Raw genomic sequence first — 21,962 nt, forward strand, 5'->3', positions numbered from 1 at the left:
CTACAGGGATACGTTTTTTGGCCCACGTCAGGATGACACATCGGATTCATATGCTGCTGAACCACCTGCCAACACAGACCCAGATCTGTTTTCTGCTAAGCCTTCTCCACTAGACTACACAACTACCTATCACAAACTAATATGTAGAGCTGTAGCCTTCCACAAAGTACAACTCCATACTGAGTCACTAGAGGAAGATTTCATATATGAAACCCTTTCCTCCGGCCAATGCTCACCACAATACCTACCCATGTTAAAAGGTATGGTGTGACACACAACAGACCTATTCAATGACCCTATTAGATCTTCAATACAAGGCGTATCCCAGCGACCCCATTTACATAAGGGGCAACTCCCTCCCTACTCATTAGCAACGGCCACCGCACACAAACGGCTAGCTCTCAAACATCTGGTGACACAACCCCACAAGAAAAAGAGAGCAAAAACATAGATGCCACTGGAAAGAGAGTAGCTGCCCAGTAAGCCAACCCCTGGAGGATCGCTAATTCCATTGAAATCCTGTCTTGGTATGATGGGGCCCCACTGGGATGCAATGGAGGAGCTCCTACTGCATCACCCAGAAGAATGCAAAAAGAGGAAATACCAGATTGCCTCAGAACGCAAGCTAATTTCAAACACAATTCGCTGCACCCTTGATGCTTCTGACACTGCGTCTAGAGGCATAAATTCAAGTATATTTAGAGGACATGATGGCTCAAAGTACCAGGTAAAAACCTGAGGTGCAGCACAATCTCTTGGTTCTCCCCTTTGCCCGAGAACACTTATTTGGCCCACAAGTTCACACAGAGAAAATAAAGAGACAATAAAACAGCCAAGGCCATCGGGGCATTGGAGACATCGTCGCTACGCATGTCTTTTATGTCCTGTAGTAGTAGCTGCTTACCTGCGCAAGCAAAACATGCCCTTCCATATGTGGACAACTGGCAAATCAAAAACACAACTTGTCAGACACGCAGTGATGGGCAAAATGGCCACAAAACGTAAACAAATGCCATTCTGGGTAGCTCAGAAAATAAGAGGCAGTATTCCCGAATACTACCCCGTATGAAAAACACAGAATGCTAACAATCTTCTTGCCCATGGGGATAACTCCATAAGTAGAGGATTGTACCACTTGGGGTACAGTCTTTGCTACCAGATATACCAGAACTTATGGTATCCCGTCATTAGCAGTGATACCAGATGTATTAAGGCAAATACAGGAGGAGTACGGAGCAGAGCTTGCTCTGAACTTAGGAATAAAGTTACTGGGTAACTATGCCCAGGTATGAGCCATAATATTAGCTAATATTACAGGAGATGCGGCTTCAGTGGCTATCCGCCAATGCCTAAGGGAGCTCAGTCCTTTAGAACAGGAACTACCAAAAATAATTAAAACTGCGTATGCAGAATTAGGCAGAGACTGTCTGGGTAGGAAAGCTTTAAAACCACAACTGATGGGGAGTCCTGAAAAGGGCACTTTCAAGCAGACACCTGCTTCAACTAAGAAGAAGTGGGACAATAAGAAACAGCAAAACTTTAAATGAAACTGATCTCAATCCAGAGGTAGATCTCCTCCACAGGAGCCCTCTGAGAAGAGGTATATCCTTAGGAATAGGGATAATATTAGGAAACCCGACGGGTATCCGGATACTGGTACACGCTCCTCTCGTTCCTTTCAGGGTTCATCGAAAAACTCAGAGAGGGAAGGACGGTCAAACAGACGAGAAGAACGTACAAAGTTCAGAGACAAGCAACACACTCAAGATTACACTTCTAAAAAAGAAAAGAAACCAAAGCAAAAGCCACAGTTCAAAAAGAAGGTTGCAGGTCTAAAGATCAGACATGCCCAGAATTCTGAGGACTCGACTACTGAATGGAGAGTGGACGCTGACGATGCTAGACAGTGCGGCAGAAATAACAATAGCTCGCCAGAACCTGACTGAATTTCTAGTGATAGAGGACTTGAATGATTATATCACGGTAGAAACACTCGATACTAGGGTAAGTGTCCCACATAAAGTATATGAAATAACACTCCAGATGGAGGGGGACAAATGTAGAACGGTGAGGGGTCTCTTTTGGGAGAACTTAATGTTTGACATTTTGTTAGCTGAACGAGATTGGCTGCCAGCATTAGTCATGGATTACCCTAAAGGAAAAACGGTGATTCTACCGGCATTCTCAGACCATATTTCCAGGCACTTACAACACACATATGCGCAGGAGTGGGTGTTAGCCCAGGCTTTGGCATTATACAAGAACCATGTTGGATGGGATGAGGATTCAACCCACCCATAATTCCTTTAAAATATACTCCAACTGCACAGTGGCAGTATCCAATAAAGCAAGAAGCTAAAAAACAGGCCAGAGGAATCTTAGATCAACTTAAATACCAAGGGGTGATCAAAAATTGCACCTCATCAATGAATAATCCTTTGTTTCCAGTCATGAAACCTGACAATTCCTACCGTCTAGTTTTAGAATACAGACATTTAAACATGTGCACTAAGACATTTGCAGTACAAAACGCACATAGTGCCGCATTAATGAATTACATTGTGCAGAAAAAATATAAAACACTTGATATCTTTTTTGCCAAAATACAGCGCCTGAAAGCAGGTATCTAACAGCATTCTCAGTGCTAGGGTATAAGAATAGCCCAGGGTTGTTTTCGGCCAGGGTAACTTGAGTTACTTCAAAATTTGGATGAAGAGACATTGTCCTATGTGGATGATATTTATCTAACAGACGATGACCTAGAGGAGCACTTGAAAAGAGTGAATACTATAATTTTGGGGTTTTGCATCTGAGGGCTACAAATTCAACTTTAAAAAATCAAATATTTTCCACTTCAGTCTCTTGTTTTTAGGATAGGAGGTTTCAAGTAAAGGCAAAAGCCTGGCAGCCAATGTTTTGGAAAAATGCATGCTGCTCCAACCTTCAAAATAATTCAAAAATCTACAATCAATGCTGGGATTCTTACATTTTGGAAGAACGTACATTTTAGATTTTAGATTAGGCAGAAAGAGTAAAACCTTTCTACAACTTAATAAAACCTGATTTTTCAGTAAAACAGTGGACACCGGAGCACACAGATACTTTGTTCCCGACAAGCTGACATGATAGCTTCGAAACACTTTCAGACACACGTAAACATACGCAACCTGGTGATCCGTATAATTGCGGGTCAATCTGGATACACCTAGCTGACATAATTAAAGTGAGACAGTGCCAATTGCATACAAATCACATTTGTACTAAAATGCTGAGATGCGCTTTGCATCCACAGAAAAGATTCTGACAGCATTACAGACTTCTGTAGTGAGAGAGAGAGCACTGCCTCAGGGTAAACAAATGATAGTAATGACTCAAGTTACAGCCCTAGAGGCTGCAACAAAAGCGAGCGTTCCTAACACTAAAACCTTGCATCCGGGATGGATACAATGGGCTAATTCTCTCACTATAACAGATGTAGAATACAGTTTTCAGCTGGCTGGTCCGGGCACAGCTCAAATGTAATGAAGAGAAATCGGGGGTTCTCTTGTATGGCGTCTTTCCTGACAACTTTCGAGAGAAACTCTGGCCCCCTGGTTTTCCCTTGCCTAGAACAAAGGACTCGGCTGTAAAAAGTCTAGAGGTTTGGTTTAATGAGAACCTGTCTTTCTCTACCAAGGTTAAAAAGCTGGTCGGCTCTTGCTTTGGCATTTTGAAAGCTTTGAGGAAATTTTTACCTTTCCTTCCAAGTTCGTCCAAAGAAACGGTTGTGCGGGCCCTGATTCTCTCGCCTAGAGTATGACAATGCTCTGTATGTGGGCATTCCGGGCTTTCTCCTGAATAAAATACAGGTCATCCAAAATTCGTCCGTCAGACTCTTGTTGGGTATATCTCGCAGATGTAGTGTGCGGGCTCATTTGCGCTCTTTACACTGGCTCCCGGTGGAGGCGCGTATTAGATTTAAAACTCTGGCCATTGCCCATAGGGTCCTGCATGGCCTAGGCCCTTCATATCTTCAGAAGAGGCTTGCCTTTTATGTCCCCTTGAGACGGCTGCGGTCCTCCTCCCAATTTCTGATGTTGACACCTAGATTTACACGTCAGAGGCTGGGTGGGAGCTCTTTTGTGCGCAACGCTGCTTTGGCCTGGAATGCTCTTCCTTTGGCGCTTCGTTGCACTCATGATCCTGCGATTTTTAAAAAAAAGCTAAAAACGCATCTTTTTGGATAATGTCTTAGCCTAGGGCCCCTCTTCTTAGTTCGTGCCGTGACACTCTGAGTATCTGTGCGCGTTATAAATTGAATTAACATAACATTGATACTGGCATTGGTAAATGCGGATCAAGAGTTCCCCATACTAATTGTGTGCGATTCCTTTTACTGTGTGCTGTCATATAATGAATATTTGCAACACTGAATTCAAAACTGGTTCAAAGATGCTAAAGGTGGCACAATTAAGAATAAAATGCTATGGGAACAGGTAGTGGAGTTGAAACCGAACTACCGAGGGCTCACGTGATACATACACTGAGTCATCAGCGTGATGGCGTTCACGTTGAAGGGAATTCATTGGCTGATGAAGCCGCAAAGAGGGCTGTACTCAAGGCTCCCGTAGCCGCAATCACTCGTTCTAAAACGAGAATAGACGGTGAGATTATGGTGGTTGTCATTTCTTCATGCAAAAACAGCAAAGCAGTACCAAAAAGGTTTCCACTTAAGTACTCCCACAAGTTTAGATGCCAATAACATTCCATTTGCTCAGATTCCTGGAGTGGGGGGGTAGCGTAATTCCGAACATGGATCGTAGGTTAAGTTTAATTCGAGCAGCGCACGAAGGGGTAGGTTCTGCACATGCTGGAGTTACGGCCACTGTTTCTTCATTGAATCAACTCGATTGGTGGCCTGGGTTAACAAAGCAGACTAAAGACCATATCTTGAAATGCGACATCTGCCAGAAATTAAAGGTTCCACTGTAACACGTCCAGCACAGACACCTTTATTAATATCAGACAACCACTAGCGTGTGTTTACTTGGAACACTGCGTCCCCTTACAAAGAGATGGGGCTTATAGGTATATCATGGTTGATGTGGATTCCTGCTCAAGATTCCTATGGGTGTGGCCCCAATGCTCGACTGACACTTGAACTGTTATAAAAGATTTGCGAGTCTTCATAGGGACATACGCAATTGGCACATTACATTCTGACCAGGGCCCTGCGTTTCGCTCTCTGGCTTACAAGGGGGCCATGCGAGGATTGGGTGTAGCATTGCGATACTCCTCTCTGTACCATCCCAAGGAAAATTCAATCGTGGAGAGGAAAAAACAGGACTTAAAGCAGTCTTTAACAGCTAGACTATGAGGCACGGGTGAGAGCTGGGTAAAACATGTGTATGGAGTGCAGCGATCTTTGAACAACATACCAAGAAGTTCTCTAAGGGGGGTCACTCCATATGAGGTCCTTATGAGGTCCTGTTTGGGACAAGAATGTGGGTACCTGATCTTGATTGTGAAGGCGCAGTGGTGGATGAAAAACCTTTGGACATCCATGATTGCTTGGCTGTTTTATAGGATCTAAATGAATCCAGGACACAGCAAAGTAATGTCCACTTGAAGCAGACCGCCACTGGGGAAGTCAAATCAGTCACGGCAAGACCTGTCTGGATCACAAAAGTCTGGGATCTGGCAGAGAGAAAATAACGGACAAGAAAGAATTTGGGCCATCCTACAGAAAGCCTGTACAGGTCTTAGCAGTTGAAGGAACAAGAACTGTACTTCTACCGCCTCTTGCTGGAAAAAAAGAGAAAAGATTTGTCTCAATCGACCTAATCAAACCACACAATGTGGCCGATACTGAGTAGTAGGCCACGTGGACTCCAAAGTAGCAGATGCCTGTGAGAAAGTGGCTCTGTATATACTGTTCCTTAATAGGTACAGGGTGTACAGAGTCCACAGTCCCCCAGGGTTTGACAGAGGTTAAAGTTAGATATAACCTTACTCTCTAAAGTGGTAGCTTGGTCGAGCAGTAAGGCAGTATCAGAGGACAGTGTAAAGCATTTGTTGTACACACTCAGTCAGCAAATGGTCTCACACACTCAATAACTGAACTCTAGGCCAATGGTTTATATATAAAAAAAATATATGCTTGTTTTACTTTAGAACCAACACTTGGATTTAAAATATACTTTCTCAGAATGAGATGTTTCATATAAATACTTTTGCAATATGCAATTGACTTTTATAAACAGTTACAAGTGGTTGCAGTAGGCAACTCTATTTTAAACACAACAATGCATTGAGCTCAATGGTAAATTCAAGTTATTTGCAACAGATTACTTTTTAGATTACTTTTGGAATTCCAGGACTGGATCCTAGATTCAGTCCTGGGTCAGTACTCCGAATCAAGTGATGAAAGTAGACTTAATTACTGTAATGATTTTTAAACAATATTTAGCTATTTTAAAAGTTGACACTTTGAAAATATTTCAAAGAAAACAGTCAATGATTCCCTATGGAAGAAAATTCAAGTTGCAGGTACAGTATGTTCTCGTTACTTTTGTAATCCAGTACTGGGTGCCTAGACTCAGTACTGGGACCTTTATCCAAAACAGGTAAGTAATTACGTTTTCAGATATTATACGATTTTTGAAGAATATTTAAAGATTGCAGAAATCGACACTTCGAAGAAATTTCACAGAAAAACATCAATGGTTTCCTATGGAAGAAAATTGGGTTAAGGGTAAGTACAGTTGTAAGTATTTTTCAGAGTCAGTGCTGGGCACCAAGATCCAGCACTGGGAGCTCACCTAAGAGCAGGTGAGTAATTTCGTTTTCGTTACTCGGCAGATTTTTGGTGAATATTTTAAGATTTGAAAAGTCCACACTTAGAAGAAATTTCAGGAAAAAGCCAGTCAATGTTACTCTATGAGGAAAATAGAGTTAGCGGTTTAGGGGTAAGTACTCGACTGGCAGAGTTGAGGTTCTGGGCATAGACTCAGGGGTCCCCCAGGGTCAGGTAGGTACAGTTGGTTCACCCTCAGCGACTGTAGGGCGGCCGGGTGCAGAGAGAGTTAGGCTCAATGTTATCCTATGAGGGATAGGAGGGCCTTGGTTGGTGGCTGCTGACTGGCAAGCCACGCGGGTGTGGGAGCTGGGCTCCTGGTCACTTAGGACAAGTGGGGAAGTAGGTAGGTGTAGAGTTTTCACTGCCAGGGCCACTTGGGCGGCTGGGTGCAGAGTGCTTTTGAGCCTTCGGGCGCTCAATTGATTTCAATGGGAAATCTCCGTTTAAGAAAAAGGCTGCAAGCTCGGGGACGAGGACTCTTCAGGTGCCACCACCACTTTGAGATGTAAGTTGGGTAGTTGGAGGTTAGGTAGGTACCCCGGGATTGGGCACAGGGGGGCGCTGCGTGCAGGGGTGCCTTTTGGTGTCGGGAAATCTTACCCTCTGTTGATCGCGGTGGGGGGGGCACCTTGTTCTGAGGCTGCAGGCTTCTTCAGGAGTGTCGAGGGAGGTCCTTGGGTGCCGGACTCGGGGTCACAGTCGCCGTGGGGTCGTCCTCGGGGTCTTTTTCCACTCCAGCACTGGCCAGGCTTGGCTGGTGCAGTGTGTGCTGGGTTCGCGGTTCCCGGCTGCTGCCAGGGATTAGAGGTAGGTTTTGAGTAGAGCCTCTACTCATGGGAGTCCCAGGGGCTTAGAGCCAAAAGGTAGCCAGGTCCTCCGAGGTTTGTGAGGTTGCTGGCCACAAGAGATGCTGGGTTGGAGCAGGTTCGAGGGTCGACAGGCCGGTAGGGCTGGGGCCAAAGCAGTTGGTGTCTTCCTCTTTTTAGCAGCTGCAGGGCAGGTCTTCTTTCTTCTTGCTCTTCTTTGTAGTTTTGAATCTGGAATCTCGGGAAGGAAGGTTCAGGGTGCCCCTAAATACTAGATTTAGGGGCGTTACAGGTAGGTGAAGGGCAGGGACCAATGGGTCCCTGTCCTGGGTTGGGTACACCCCCTATCCTGCCTCTCTCCTGTGGGAGGGGGGCAATAGCCTAGTCCTGATAGGGTAGGGCTCCCCATCTTCAAGATGGCGAGAGCCCGGAGATGTGCTTCACCTCGCCTCCCCCACCTGAGGGGTGGGGTTGGCAGGCTGGCACATCCCCTGTCCTTATTTGGGGTTTCCGGCCAAAGCTTCCCGCTAGAGTGGGGGGTTGCAGTGGCCTGGGGAAACTCACAGAGGCGGCATGCCTTTGAAGCTTCCCCCTGCCCATCCTGGGGGAGGAGATTTAGCACCTCGCCCAGGATGTGCATTGTTGCAGGCCCAGGAGAGCAGGGGCTCTCCTACCCAGGGGTCCAGCAACATGTCTGCTGGGTGGCAGCCTAGGCAGCCTCAGAGCAGACGTGGATTGTAGGTTAGGTTTAAGGGGGCACCTCTAAGATGCCCTCTGGGGTGCTGGGTACATTAAATCCCACACTGGCATCCGTGTGGGTTTAATGTGCTGAGAAGTTTGATACCAAACTTCTCAGTCTTTAGTGTTGCCATTATGGCGCTGTGGAGCTCGTGTTTGACGAGCTCTCAGCACCATGTACTCTTAAATGGCAGCACTGCACTTACAGTGCTCAGGAATGGACCTGGGCACAGGGCTCCTGCTCCTGTGCCCACACCATTGGCATAAGGCACCCAGCTAGAGGGGTGACTGATGTATGCCATGGCAGTGTAGGTGATGGGCATGGCACACAGGGATGTGTGTCATGTCGACTTTGTTTTTGTCTTGCACCCAAACACTCAGCCTGCAAAGGCTGTGTGTGTGTGTAAGGGTACAGGGCCTCTAAGGGTGGCACAGGGAGTGCTGCAGCCCTTAGAGGCCTTCCCTGGTCACAAGGCCCTGGGTACCTATGGTACCATTTACCAGGGGCTGACATGTGGCCAGGGTTTGCCAATTTGGGTTTGTTTTGTTTTAGGGATGGAACATAGGCCCTGGGCACCTGATTGGCAGGAGTCCAGGGCACACTCAGTCAAAGTACATTCAGCAATTCAGCAAAAAGTGGGGGCATACCATGCAAGAAAGATGACACTTTCTCACAATGCCCTCCTCTCGCTTCAATTCAAGAAGTTCAAACAGAAAGACTCATCATGTTTGAGGAGTCCCCCGCACGGAATGATGGACTATGCAATAATCCTATGGGACTCGTTCCTCTTGAACCTGAAGTTCAAATTCAGAATCAAAGTGAAAGACAAATTTCAATTTGACCAAATACAGACGTCTACATCAACATGCCTTGACAAGAGCAAACTTCGATTTCCACAAATCCTGATGCAATACCAACAATTTATCAAACTGCTTCTGGCTACTTCATAATCTTTGTTAAATGTTTTGGGGATCCAAGTGAACCTGAAACGATGCCAGCCCAACAAACACGCAAGCAGCAAGTGAAAAACATTCTGAAATTTCTTAAAGACTTACCTGGTACCACCTTGGGTAAAACTCCGGTTATTACCGGGATACTTTTCTTTCTTTTCTGGATAGGCTTAGTAATCGTTTTTAGCATGCTTGTTAATGGAAAATACCTTCAACAAAGCTCTGCAGCCCAAAAGGTGAGTTTAATTTTAAAACCACACAAATCATCTCATCGAGAACAAAGAGACTTGTCATCAGTGAACATTACAGCAGTTCCTAGTCTGGATGGTATAGTTAAGTCAATATATTTGGCCCGACTGAACTTTTAAAAATTCCTCATTTATTTAAAATATCGTTGAGTGATATTACCTCAAGTACATTTTTCGATGACTGGAACTTTGAAACTGTAAATAACGTTGTCTGATTTAGGAAAATCTGCTGCATTTTTTCATGGTGAAACATTGGAAAGCACATCAGGTTTCGAAACGATGTGTAGTTTTCACATTATGGTCATCACTTTTTCCATAAATCTGCTAATCCTAGAAATGTGTTCACATACTTCCAGTGGGAACATTGTCCAACACCGCCAAAAAGCAGTTAAAAAAAACTTACAAGTTTCCATATTTTTCAGGATTTAATATGTCTGACCCAGCCTCCTTTTAGTATAAGGTTGCACCAACATCAGCACAGAAAAATGTTAACAAACACCAAACAGATGTATCCTGCTTCCTTTATTGCCCAGTTGTCTGAACAAGGTTTCAACTTCTGGAAGGACACCATAGACTTCAAATCAGTCTTGGGTACTAGAGAATGGCAAGTTAGGGAACGGGAGCTTTGCTTAGAGCATACCTCATCTCTCAACAGTTTTGAACAAGACAGTGCAACAGACATCTTGCCTTGGACTAGCCAAGAACAAAGAACCAAGAACAAACCCACCTCGGCTGCCAACTCCATCACACACCGAGGGAAACGAAACATCACAAAAAAGGATTACATTTGATAACGACATACAATGCAATAGATCAGTCCCCGATTGGAAGAAATGGTTGATTTGGCCCACAGACACCAATAGTTGTCGGATGAGATTCATGGGTAAAGCCGAAGGGTTCGCTATCCATAGGCCAGATCCACTTTATGTACAGAGAGAATGTCCAGGGGTAGTGACATCCTACAGTGTTGGGAAGTTGTGCCTTAATTGGCTAAAAACCTCAACACACACACAGGTGAAACAACACTTATCCTTACTGTCACAGGATGTGGATCATAGGGATTTTCTACTAGGTCCCAGGTAGCTATGCCAGAAATGTTTCATTTATGCTGCCTATAATGAAATATGGAAAATATCCCAACAAGAGGCCGCAGAGAGATTACGTGAGATAGACCGTATAAATCTGGAGAAATCTCTAGCAGTGGTAGACAATGGGTAAACTACATTAACCTCCAGGATATATTCCTTAGACTGAATTGAATCTTCTGCTATATAGACATACTGGAACAGGATTTGGCCATTTTACAGCACTGGCAATCTAAATTACGTTATAATATTTTGTTAAGATGGATGCTGCAATCTTTGCATGCAGGTATGTGCCTTGGCGTTTTATCAACAGCACGTCTGTTTTCTGGCTACAATCTGACCGATAAACAGATAGAAAATGGCACAAAGGGGAGAAAAATATACAATGCTGCGTATCGAAAAACTGGATACATTACCATTTAAAGTGGCAGAATCACCGTCCACAGAATGGCTAATCCATGGCCACATAACTCTACCGGTCACTACTTTTCAGTTTCAGTATTGACTTGAACAAAAGCAGGCAGGCAGGTATGAAAAAATGGGTAAGGAATCTTGGGAAGTACCTTACAGATTTCGATGCCGGAGTGGGGATCGAGAAGTGTTTCTAAGCGGTACAAACTGTGAGAACGCTTCAAGTGGATCACTTTATACTAGGATATAATGCTGCACGGGGCTTGCAATGGTTCTGTAGCGAACTTGTCCGGTCATTTATGAGGTACCCCAGCTGCAGTGATTACTCCAGCATTTAGGCTACTTTCAAATGGGAGCTACTTGATACTGAACAGTCAAGGCTGCTGCAGAATGGTCCCGGGCATCGCATATCTAGTAACCGTGAGCTCCAGGGTTACTTTTATGCAAGTATTGTTTCCACCAACACACACAGGGAGGCGCCGTTATGGCCTTCACTGAATGTTTCTTTAGCACAGTTTGATACTCTAAGCAGAATGAATGCCATGCTTTTACAGAAGTCTGTGCCCTTAACCTCGGCTAGAGAGACTTTTGATCTCCAGATCGCAAGGTCTTCGGCAGAGAAACAGGTGCTTATTCATACAAACTACCCTTCCAATTTTGCAGAAATGGTCAATTGTATCTTTAATATGTCTGATTCGACAGGCATAGTCCACCTATTTAACTATCTGCTATGCAATGGACGTCCCAGTCACCAAGGAGATGGAAAAAGCAGTCCTGGAACGTAAATACTGTGACCGAATGGTACAATATCTAGGCATGCCTCGCATGAGAGAACTAAGTGCATCTTGGTTCTTCTCATTTCGATTAGTCTGGATGGACTGCATCTTACCTGTCCTCCGATGCCTGTTTTGCGGAGAACAATGCGTGTTAGACCTTAGTTTGACTCACTAATCATGTGCGCAACCAGACGTGAATGCTCTACTGAACCCTGCTAACGGCCCATGTTCTGCAGTGTCCTCAGCGTATTCTAATGTTGATGGCAGCTTTCCTTGAGCCACCACAGGTAGTAACTGCACCTGTTGGTATGGACACCGGCTCCTTAAGTGACACCCAGGCTTTGGACTCCGCACAGGCTGCCACAGCACCGGCTGGGGACAGTGTGGAGCATTATCTGTGCTCAATTGACGTACTATGCGAGGTGCTACAGGGGCCGTCTACTGCGGAAGCAAGCATGAAAATGTTGCATCTACCAGCCAGGACACCTAAACATTTGACTCATTTTGGCTCGTCGTGTGCTGGAAGAAATGTGCCTTTTTTTTTTTTTTTTAAATAAGCTAAAATTTGGAACTCAAAAACAAAATTTACATTCTTTTCATTTATTGGGCATACATGGCTTTCTAATGCTTATAGTGATTTGGACTATAACTACGGGCACTTTAGAGCCATGGCATGCAAAAATTTGTTTTTGACATCTTTACGTTTTTTAGACATTTTTTAGAAATTTTAAACATTTTATCTAAAGAGATGTTTTTATAAACTTTGTGCGTGCCAATATCTAGTTAGGCTAGTAGTACAGTAATAAATTACATATGTCGTCCATTCGGAAGAGGAGTGGGTGTTACATTCTATATAGGTACCCTATATAGGCGCAGGAAACATTGCAACCTTTCACCTATATTCTTCCCTACATTACATACATAACGGTTCATAGGGACTGACCTTTTACCTAGATACGGCACTGCATTAAGAATGCGGGTTTTTCCCTAGTTCGAATCTCGTACATTATGCATGAGGCTTCATGGAAGCACAGCAGGACTAACATCTTCTGTATAATATCTCTTTAAAAAGTTCAGGCGAGACGTCATCCTTTAGGCCGACACAGTAACACAGCAGTAGGACCCCTGGGGAGACCTGTGGGTATATATATACATCACATCTTGCTTAGAAGGACATAGGAGACCAAGACTTCCTGGTTGACACACTGGCCAGTGACGCTGCGGTTCCTGCATGCAGACACTCCCACTCGTAGTGGTCTAACATCCCTTGTGGGGTGTCCAACTCGAGACCAGGAGGAGGTCCCATATTCTCTCATTCTCAGGTAATGGGGTTGACTAGATCCTAAAGGGATTCTTGGCATAACACCCACACAGATGCCAGGTATGTTTAGGTCCATCTAGTTGGGGAGGCATCTTAGGAGTACGCACTTGTTATCATGTATTTTGTATACTTGTATGTATTCATGATTACTGCAAAATGGTAGAACTTTACCATCCCTTTACTTTCGTAGTACTTCTAATCATATACCTCTGCTACTGTCTAATGGTTGTTGCAGCTCATCTATTCTACACTAGAATAACTGTTCAATAAATCCTTATTGAAAATGCCCAGCCTGTTTATTCGGTGTATCTCTCTGAGACAAACTAAGTGAGCAAGCGTGACTTAGCGAAACGTAGTATATTGTTCCACGATCCTGAGAGATCAGGGTTGTCATGTTCTGAGGTTGCCAGAAACTATTCTCTCCTTAGTAAGAGGAGATTATAGTGGCACTGTGAGCTAGCTGATACAGACAGGCTAATGTATCCGGTGAGGGTGCACGGAATCAGTCTGCCACCAGTCCCGCAGTTTTTTATCCAAACGCACAGATCCTGTATAGGTCCTGTAGGAACTACACGACACGTGCATCGGCAGGCACCTCAACATCAATGACCGGTTTGCTGATCCTGCTGTCCCATGGACACCGGCTGGCTCTTTTACACAGGTGGTGGTTTGTTGGCTCTCCAGAGGCCTTACCAGTCTTCCCAGCAACTTGTAAGACTGCACTCCCTCTCCAGCCGACTTGAACTGCATCCCTGTGCACCGTGTCTGGTTGCTGTTACCAAGGCTTGTTGACACTCCTCACCGAAGATCTTCGAGCTCCAAGAAGCCCCAGCCTCGCGCATCGCACAGCTCCAAGAATGATGTCCTGCCTGCATCATCTGCCCCGTGGGGCTCCATCTTCTCTGCTGCTGAGGCTTCCCTGAGACTCCCTGTGCGTGCTGCCAGAGGGTCCTCGAGAGGGCTTCGATTCCTGCTGGCTCTCCTGCGTGCTGAGGGCCGGCCCTGACTTACCATTGCTGGGTTGTTCCCACCGACCTTGCTGGTCTGTAACCAAGCGCCTTTTTCTTCGACCCAACTGTTGCATTTGCCAAGGCTTGTTGGTGGTTCTGCTGGCCATCGACCCTCCTGCATTCTTCAACTGTTGTGGGACAGCTCATGTACGGCACCTGTGCTCCTGAATCATCGTCTGGGCTCCACAGCTGCTTCATTAAGACTTTTGTGCTACATCCAGTACCTCTGACAAGGGGTGGTATTGTGCTCCTGCACTTCGTGGACACCTGTGGGTGGTTTGGACTCTGACCCCTCTACTTTCAGGGACCTCTCGTCCACAACCCACGTTTAAGCTCCACCGTCCTGGTTCACGAGTCTCTGCAGCTGCCGGACTGCCAAGATCCTCCATTGGTTCCAGCAGGTTGTTCCGACACCACTTCGAACCTATGCAGCCAGGCTCCCTGGTGTAGGTATCCTGATTCCCGGGTATCCACGAGTGGGGTGGCTCTACAACATCCCTTGTTCCAATTGGTTCCCTCTGGGTCCTTCGGGAAGGGTCATGAAACAAGAAATTACCAAACAAGACTTTCCTTGTGTTATCCAATGGACGTGTTACCTGTTATAATCACTCTTCACCTGGGGGTCCCTAGCTACTTAACTTTGGTGGTTCCGTGCTTCCCCATCCTTGGGTATGAGTCTCGTTTTGGTACTTACGCCTCACGTATCACTTTCTTAGTATATGGTTTGGCTCCTCCATAGGTCCCCATTTGTTTTTCTATGCTACTTAACTGTTTTTGAAATATTTCTTGTGTGTATTTTATATTTCAGAGCAGGAGATGTACCAAGTTAGTTCTTAGTGTTGTGTTAATAAATACTAGAGTATTTTTGTAAACACTTGTGTGGGTCTTTTTTGTGTGAAGCTTACTGACAGAGTGTTAAATGCACCCGCTTTACACGCTCCTGGATAAGCCTTAGTCGCTCTCCACATCTATCTCTTGAGTGCTTTGGTTATCAGAGACCTAAACACTATCACTAAGGGTTGCATGTTCTGAGTGCACAGTCTCTCACTATAGGTGGTCACTATATACTGAGCAGGCCTTCTACAGTGATAAGATATTGCTTTACATTAAAAAAAACTTGAAATTCACACAAAAAAGCAGCCAAATGTTATTGATGCTATAGTCCTGCACTGGTAATTACCTTCATTATTACATCTCACATTACATGCTATATGACACCATTGATGGCATGACTGTAGCATCCGAAATGACATAATTGATGACAAGACCGTCCTTGTTGAGGGCTTGAGTTATAGTCACTTTAGGGTACGAGTTATAGTTACTTGAGATAACTATAACTGGTTTATTTCAGTGGCTTTGTTAATTTAGAATGATATGTTTTAACTCACATTTTCACGTAACTGTAACGTCCCTTTAAGCTTTGTTTTTTTCTGTGAATATTTAGTGTGTTGTAAGTAGTCCTCTGATTTGTGGACTCCTACTTTGAAATATCCAAGCAAAAGTAATAGAGCCATCCAGTAGTTGATCCTGATGTGCCTCGAAATCCCCAGGCCATGGCAGACGCTGCAGCAAATGGATTCCTGTAGGGAGGCCATGCTGTGAATTTTTGGCACTTTTCTGGTACCCTCTAGAATGACTTCGGGCCTTCAGCATCTGCAGGTGTATTCAGTTGGCTTAGAACCAGCTTATTTCCCCCCTGTACCATCTGAGCCCCTGGAACCCACTGTGGGGGTTCAAATACACTGATGCAGGCTTCTGTTCAGGCTCCAAGACCTGCTGCCAGCCCCTCCTCATAGTCTCCTGTGCCTGAAGTGACCTCCATGTCTGACCCTGAGCAAAATCACCTTTGACCGCCTACGGCTCCACTACAGCGCAACAATTTCCCATACAATCTGATTCAAATAAAACCATCCTCTTCCACCAAGCTGTCCTCAGTTTCTCCTCTAGCTTTTTAGTTCTGTCAACTAAATTTACTGTTCTCATATTGTGATAGAAGAATGTTACGAAATTTCAAGCCTCTGTTCTGATGTGGATCATAGTTTACCTCATTCCTTTGACTATGCTCTGTACACAGATAGAATAGGGTCATATTTTTCCATTTAGATTTTATTGATTCCCTCATCATTGTTACTTTTAGAAACAAGGTGCAAGGTCTTATGTGACTTGGGAGCAGTTTCAAACACTTGTAATTTAGCAAAACAATGTTTTACAAATCTCATCAAGAGCATGAACTTTTGAATGAGTCCCTTGCTCCAACGACTGTTGCAGAATAGGATTAAAACGGTGAACTAATTCTTTATTTTAAGTTTAATGATTCTCTTTCTTTTCTGACTTTATGGAATTGCCATACAAGTACATAAGTCTAAAAAGCACATTTCCTTTTCTTTTTTTTTTTGATTACCTTTAAACTTTCCACATTAAGTCTTTCAAACGTAAATTTCTGACACTAGTTTAAAATGCACTTTTTTTCTACTCCGAGCAATTTTGGTTCACATCACATTTACAGGATTTATTTTGTTTTATTCTTGTTTGAGTTGTAAAAAATGAAAACTAGTCTCTTATTTAACTTTCATTGTAGCGCACATGATCTGACAAAATGGGATCTGTTTGTAAACTGTTATCGGTTGCTGAGGACAGGAATTGAACATGGAACAATGCCAGAACAGGTACGAAATGGTGAGACTAAACTCTATACTGGGAATCGGTTGCTTGTCTAAATTCAGGGTATTGACACCCAAATTCTCCTTTAGAGTTAAAACATGTAGGCATTTTTTTATTTTCAAAACAGTAGTATGTATTGCATTGTATTTGTTAAAAAGAGATCTGAGGTTTATGCATAAAAGGTTTGCATGCCATTCTTTGGATTAGAGACAGAGTTTTATAGATTGGTGCTTGGTGAATGATTACAATAGCAGTATTACCGTGGGCTGTATCATTCACACACACATATATATTCACTGAAAAAAACAAAGGTTATAGAGACATTAGTTAGGCTTACATTTCAAACCATAGAAACTCAGTTATAATTATCTGAGCTAACTATAACTCTGCCTCAGCAATTCACTGCTTATAACCTCACATATTACATCACTCATGACATGGTCAGTGACATCACTGATGACATCTCAAATGACATAATTGACATCATCCAGTGACTGAGTGTTTTTAAAAAGTTTGAGTGTTAAATATATATACCAAGGTATATTGGTGAATCAGTGGGTGTATGAGTGCCTGTATGGACGATTCAGTGGGTATGTGACTGACTGTATAAGTGAGTGATTAGGTGTCTCAGTGAATTTATGGGTGACTGACTGGTTGTGTGAATGTCTGTATCAGTCTGGCAGTTGGTGTCTAAGTGGCTTTGAGTGTGTGAGTGGCTGTAATGGTGAGTGATTGGTTTATCTGTGTGGGTGGGGAAGGGTGTGTAATTGCCGATATGAGTGAGTGGGTGAGTCAGTGACTATGGGTTAGTGTGTGTGTGTGGGGGGGGGCTGTATGGCTCTGTGGGTGTGTGTGTATGGCTGTGGGATGTGTCATTGGTATATGGGTAAATAACTGGGTATGTGAATTGCAGTATAGGTGCGTGATAGGGCATATGAGTGACTATGGGTGAGTGAGTGAATGTGAGAGTGGCTGTATGGGTGAGTGGGCTTGTGTCAGTGACTATAGGTGAGTGAGTACATATTAGTATCTGTATGAGTGTGTGTATGTGTATCCTTATGGGTGAGTAAGTGGCTGTGATTGACTGTATGGGTGACTGACTCAGTGTGCGAGTGGCTGTATGGGTTGGTGAGTGGATAGGTCAGTCAGTGGCTGTATTAGTGCCGAGTGGCTGTATGAGTGAGTGAGTGGATGTGTGTGTAGATCTATGAATTAATGAGTGGATGTGTAAGTACTGGTATGGGTCTGTGAGTGGGTTTGTAAATGGTTGAGTGGGAGTGGGTGTGTGAAAGGTTCTATGCGGGTGTGAGTGGGTTTCAGTGATTCTGTGGATTTCATCAGTGATGTCACTGACCATGTCATGAGTGATGTAATGTTTGAGGTTCTAAGCAGTGCATTTTTGGGGACGAGTTCTAGTTAGCTGAGGTAACTAGAACTGCTGAATTTCACTTGTATTGTACGAGTGAAACCTGAGCCTAACTATAACGTCTCTGTATCCTTTGTTTTTTTCACTGAATTTCAACTTTTTTAAAATTCCTTTTCCAAACTAGAACATCCCTGTAACCTTTGTTTTTTTCAGTGAATTTGTAAGGTATGTTTTTAAATGCTAAATCCAAACTATAACGTCTCTGTAACTTGCACGGGAAGGAAGTCCATGGAGTCGTAAGGTAGATCGTAGAATCAGGTTTGTTAAGACTTAGTTACAGGTTATCTAGATGGTAAGTTTCGGGTAAGTAGTTAAGTGCATAGAAGATAGCCCTACCATGAACAGCCTCCTTGCTGCTCAGCCCACACACTCCAACTGACACTCTCACAACCAGACCAGGCACTCCAGCATTCGATTAAATCACCAAACACTCCAGCAGTCCACAACATCACATTGATACTGGCTGAGCAGTAGGGAACAAGTAACTGAGGGAAGGGATGCATAATAATTTGAGTCACAACTCATCTCCTTCCCTTAGGGGAAACAATTTGCAATAAAAACAATGCAAGATGGAAATTTGCATCATTCAATATCATAAGCATAAGAGAAGGACATACAGGTTAAAACAAACAAATTGCAATTTGAAAGGACCAAAGATGGAATGAAAAACAAAATAGTCCTACGCCATTACATGCATTACAATTACACCAATGTGGTACTATGCAGGGCTAAGAGAATTAAGGACACCACAATGGTGTAACACCCTCACTCACCCTCTTCTGCCCATAACTGGAAAATTAAGGTACCCCATAGGCATCACCTGGGCACACGACCCTAGTCCCATTTTGCACCTGACAGAACAAAAGGTCTCAGGCAAAGCACACACATACTGTACTATGTTACACGACCCTGCAACGCAGCACTAGAGTAGACAACCCTACAATGCAGCACAAGGGTAGACTTCCCTACAATGCAGCACTAGGGTAAACGTCACTACAATGCAGCACTAGGGTAGACGTCACTACAATGCAGCACTAGGGTAGACGACCCTACAATGCAGCACTAGGCTACACATCCCTACAATGCAGCACTAGGCTACACGACCCTACAATGCAGCACTAGGCTACACGACCCTACAATGCAGCACTAGGCTACACGACCCTACAATGCAGCACTAGGGTACACGACCCTACAATGCAGCACTAGGGTACACGACCCTAAAATGCAGCACTAGGGTACACGACCCTACAATGCAGCACTAGGGTACACGACCCTACAATGCAGCACTAGGGTACACGACCCTACAATGCAGCACTAGGGTACACGACCCTACAATGCAGCACTAGGGTACACGACCCTACAATGCAGCACTAGGGTACACGACCCTACAATGCAGCACTAGGGTACACGACCCTACAATGCAGCACTAGGGTACACGACCCTACAATGCAGCACTAGGGTACACGACCCTACAATGCAGCACTAGGGTACACGACCCTACAATGCAGCACTAGGGTACACGACCCTACAATGCAGCACTAGGGTAGGCGAGCCTACAATGCAGCACTAGGGTACACGACCCTACAACAATGCAGCACTAGGGTACACGACCCTACAACACAGTACTAGGGTACACGACCCTACAACACAGTACTAGGGTACACGACCCTACAACACAGTACTAGGGTACACGACCCTACAACACAGTACTAGGGTACACGACCCTACAACACAGTACTAGGGTACACGACCCTACAACACAGTACTAGGGTACACGACCCTACAACACAGTACTAGGGTACACGACCCTACAACACAGTACTAGGGTACACGACCCTACAACACAGTACTAGGGTACACGACCCTACAACACAGTACTAGGGTACACGACCCTACAACACAGTACTAGGGTACACGACCCTACAACACAGTACTAGGGTACACAACCCTACAACACAGTACTAGGGTACACGACCCTACAACACAATACAAGGGTACATGATCCTACAACACAGCACTAGGGTACACAACCATATAACACAGCACTAAAGTACACGACCCTACAACAATGCAGCACTAGGGTACATGACCCTACAACAACGCAGCACTAGGGTACACGACTCTACAACAACGCAGCACTAGGGTACACAACCCTACAACAACGCAGCACTAGGGTACACAACCCTACAACGCAGCACTAGGGTACACAACCCTACAACAACGCAACACTAGGGTACACAACCCTACAACTCAATACCAGGGTAGACGACACTCAACTCAACCAAAATTCTGCATAACCAATGCCACACACCCTATAAAACTAGAGGTAAAAATACTAGACCCCCACACAAGCATAGCATTATACACATTGGTAAGAAATTAATGATAGCATACTAAAATAGCATAGCATAAATAACGCACTCAACCAGAAAATTGGTACAAACAAAACCATACAATTGGGCAGCAAATTCATTATGACCATCAAGAAACAAAGTAGCAGCACCTATGATACATCACAACCCTTATACCCCTGCCACAGAAGGTAATGCCTCACACCCAAAAATCTTGGTAACCAAAAAAACAGCATGGCATACAATGACATATCATTTGGCAATAAATACATCATGACATGAAAATGAAAGAAAACACTAGGGCACAAACATTTCCTGAAGAAACAGAACAGTGTTCAACAATGACATTTAAAGTCTCTGGTGAGCCATCTCTCACACAAAGTTTTTACTGATTACTGGATGCTTGGAGCCATAACACCGTCAGAAGCTTCACTAATTCAACACATAGCAGTATATAGTAGCAGGCCCTCTGTATACCAACGTGTGCCAACTATGTGTGTAGAACAGTCCCAATTAGATTTCCCAGAAGTAACCGCAACGAGTAGTGAACTGCAGAAAGTAGTGATCCTCTGTCTAGCCGTTTGACTCCCAGCAGGCTGCTCCTGAATAATATGATATATCAAGATGAGAGGAGAACATCACGTATTTGGCTCCGATAAAGTACTACCAAAAATCAGTGCCAATGTGCTGCCAAAGATTACAGTTGAAGAAGGCGGCGTACATATAAACGTGTTGAAAATCTGGAACCTACTTGAAAATTTGAGCACAACGTCTTGCTCACAGAGAAATTTCACATAACCGCTCCCAATTCTCTAAAATGGCCGCCAGTGAACTCTGATTCGTAATTTTCTTTGGGAGATGGAGGTTGTTACGATCTCTTCTCCTTTCCATGACGCCATTCTTCTTGCGCTTACTTCTCCTTGCGCCTGATAGTGGACGCACCCCTCACACAGCGCTATGTTTTTCAAATCCCTTGATGTAAAGAAGCTCAAACGTCCCAGACTGCGGACTGTCCAGATTGTAAGGGACACTGGTGGCGCTAACCAGGGCATTCTTTTTCCTTAAAGCTTTAGGTTTCTTTGCTACATTTTCTTCAGCAAGTTCAGATACACTTCATCTTTCTCACACACAGGTTTTTTTCTCCAAATCGTTGCCATTGTTGCACGGAAAGGAAGTCCAGGTAGCCGTAGGGTAGATAGTAGAAAAAGGTTTATTTAGACTTAGTTACAGGTTATCAAGATGGTAAGTTTGATGGAAGTAGTTAAGTACACAGAAGATGAGCAGCCTCCTTGCTATTCAGCTCACACATGCCAACTGACACAACCACACCAGGCACTCCA

The 21,962-nt window shown here is 44.3% G+C and overlaps 1 protein-coding gene across 2 annotated transcripts in view; it reads left to right on the forward strand.

The window, feature by feature from the left end:
* The window catches only part of STAG1 (STAG1 cohesin complex component), a 1,292,585-nt gene that overhangs the window by 854,770 nt on the left and 415,853 nt on the right, over nucleotides 1-21,962 (forward strand). For both annotated transcript variants that reach the window (XM_085634343.1, XM_085634344.1), the window contains exon 21: nucleotides 16,763-16,850. In XM_085634343.1, the coding sequence (XP_085490469.1) occupies nucleotides 16,763-16,850 (88 nt within the window). The remainder of the gene's footprint in view (nucleotides 1-16,762; nucleotides 16,851-21,962) is intronic.

The sequence above is a fragment of the Triturus cristatus genome, chromosome 11, assembly GCF_964204655.1.
Source record: "Triturus cristatus chromosome 11, aTriCri1.1, whole genome shotgun sequence".
Taxonomy (NCBI): domain Eukaryota; kingdom Metazoa; phylum Chordata; class Amphibia; order Caudata; family Salamandridae; genus Triturus; species Triturus cristatus.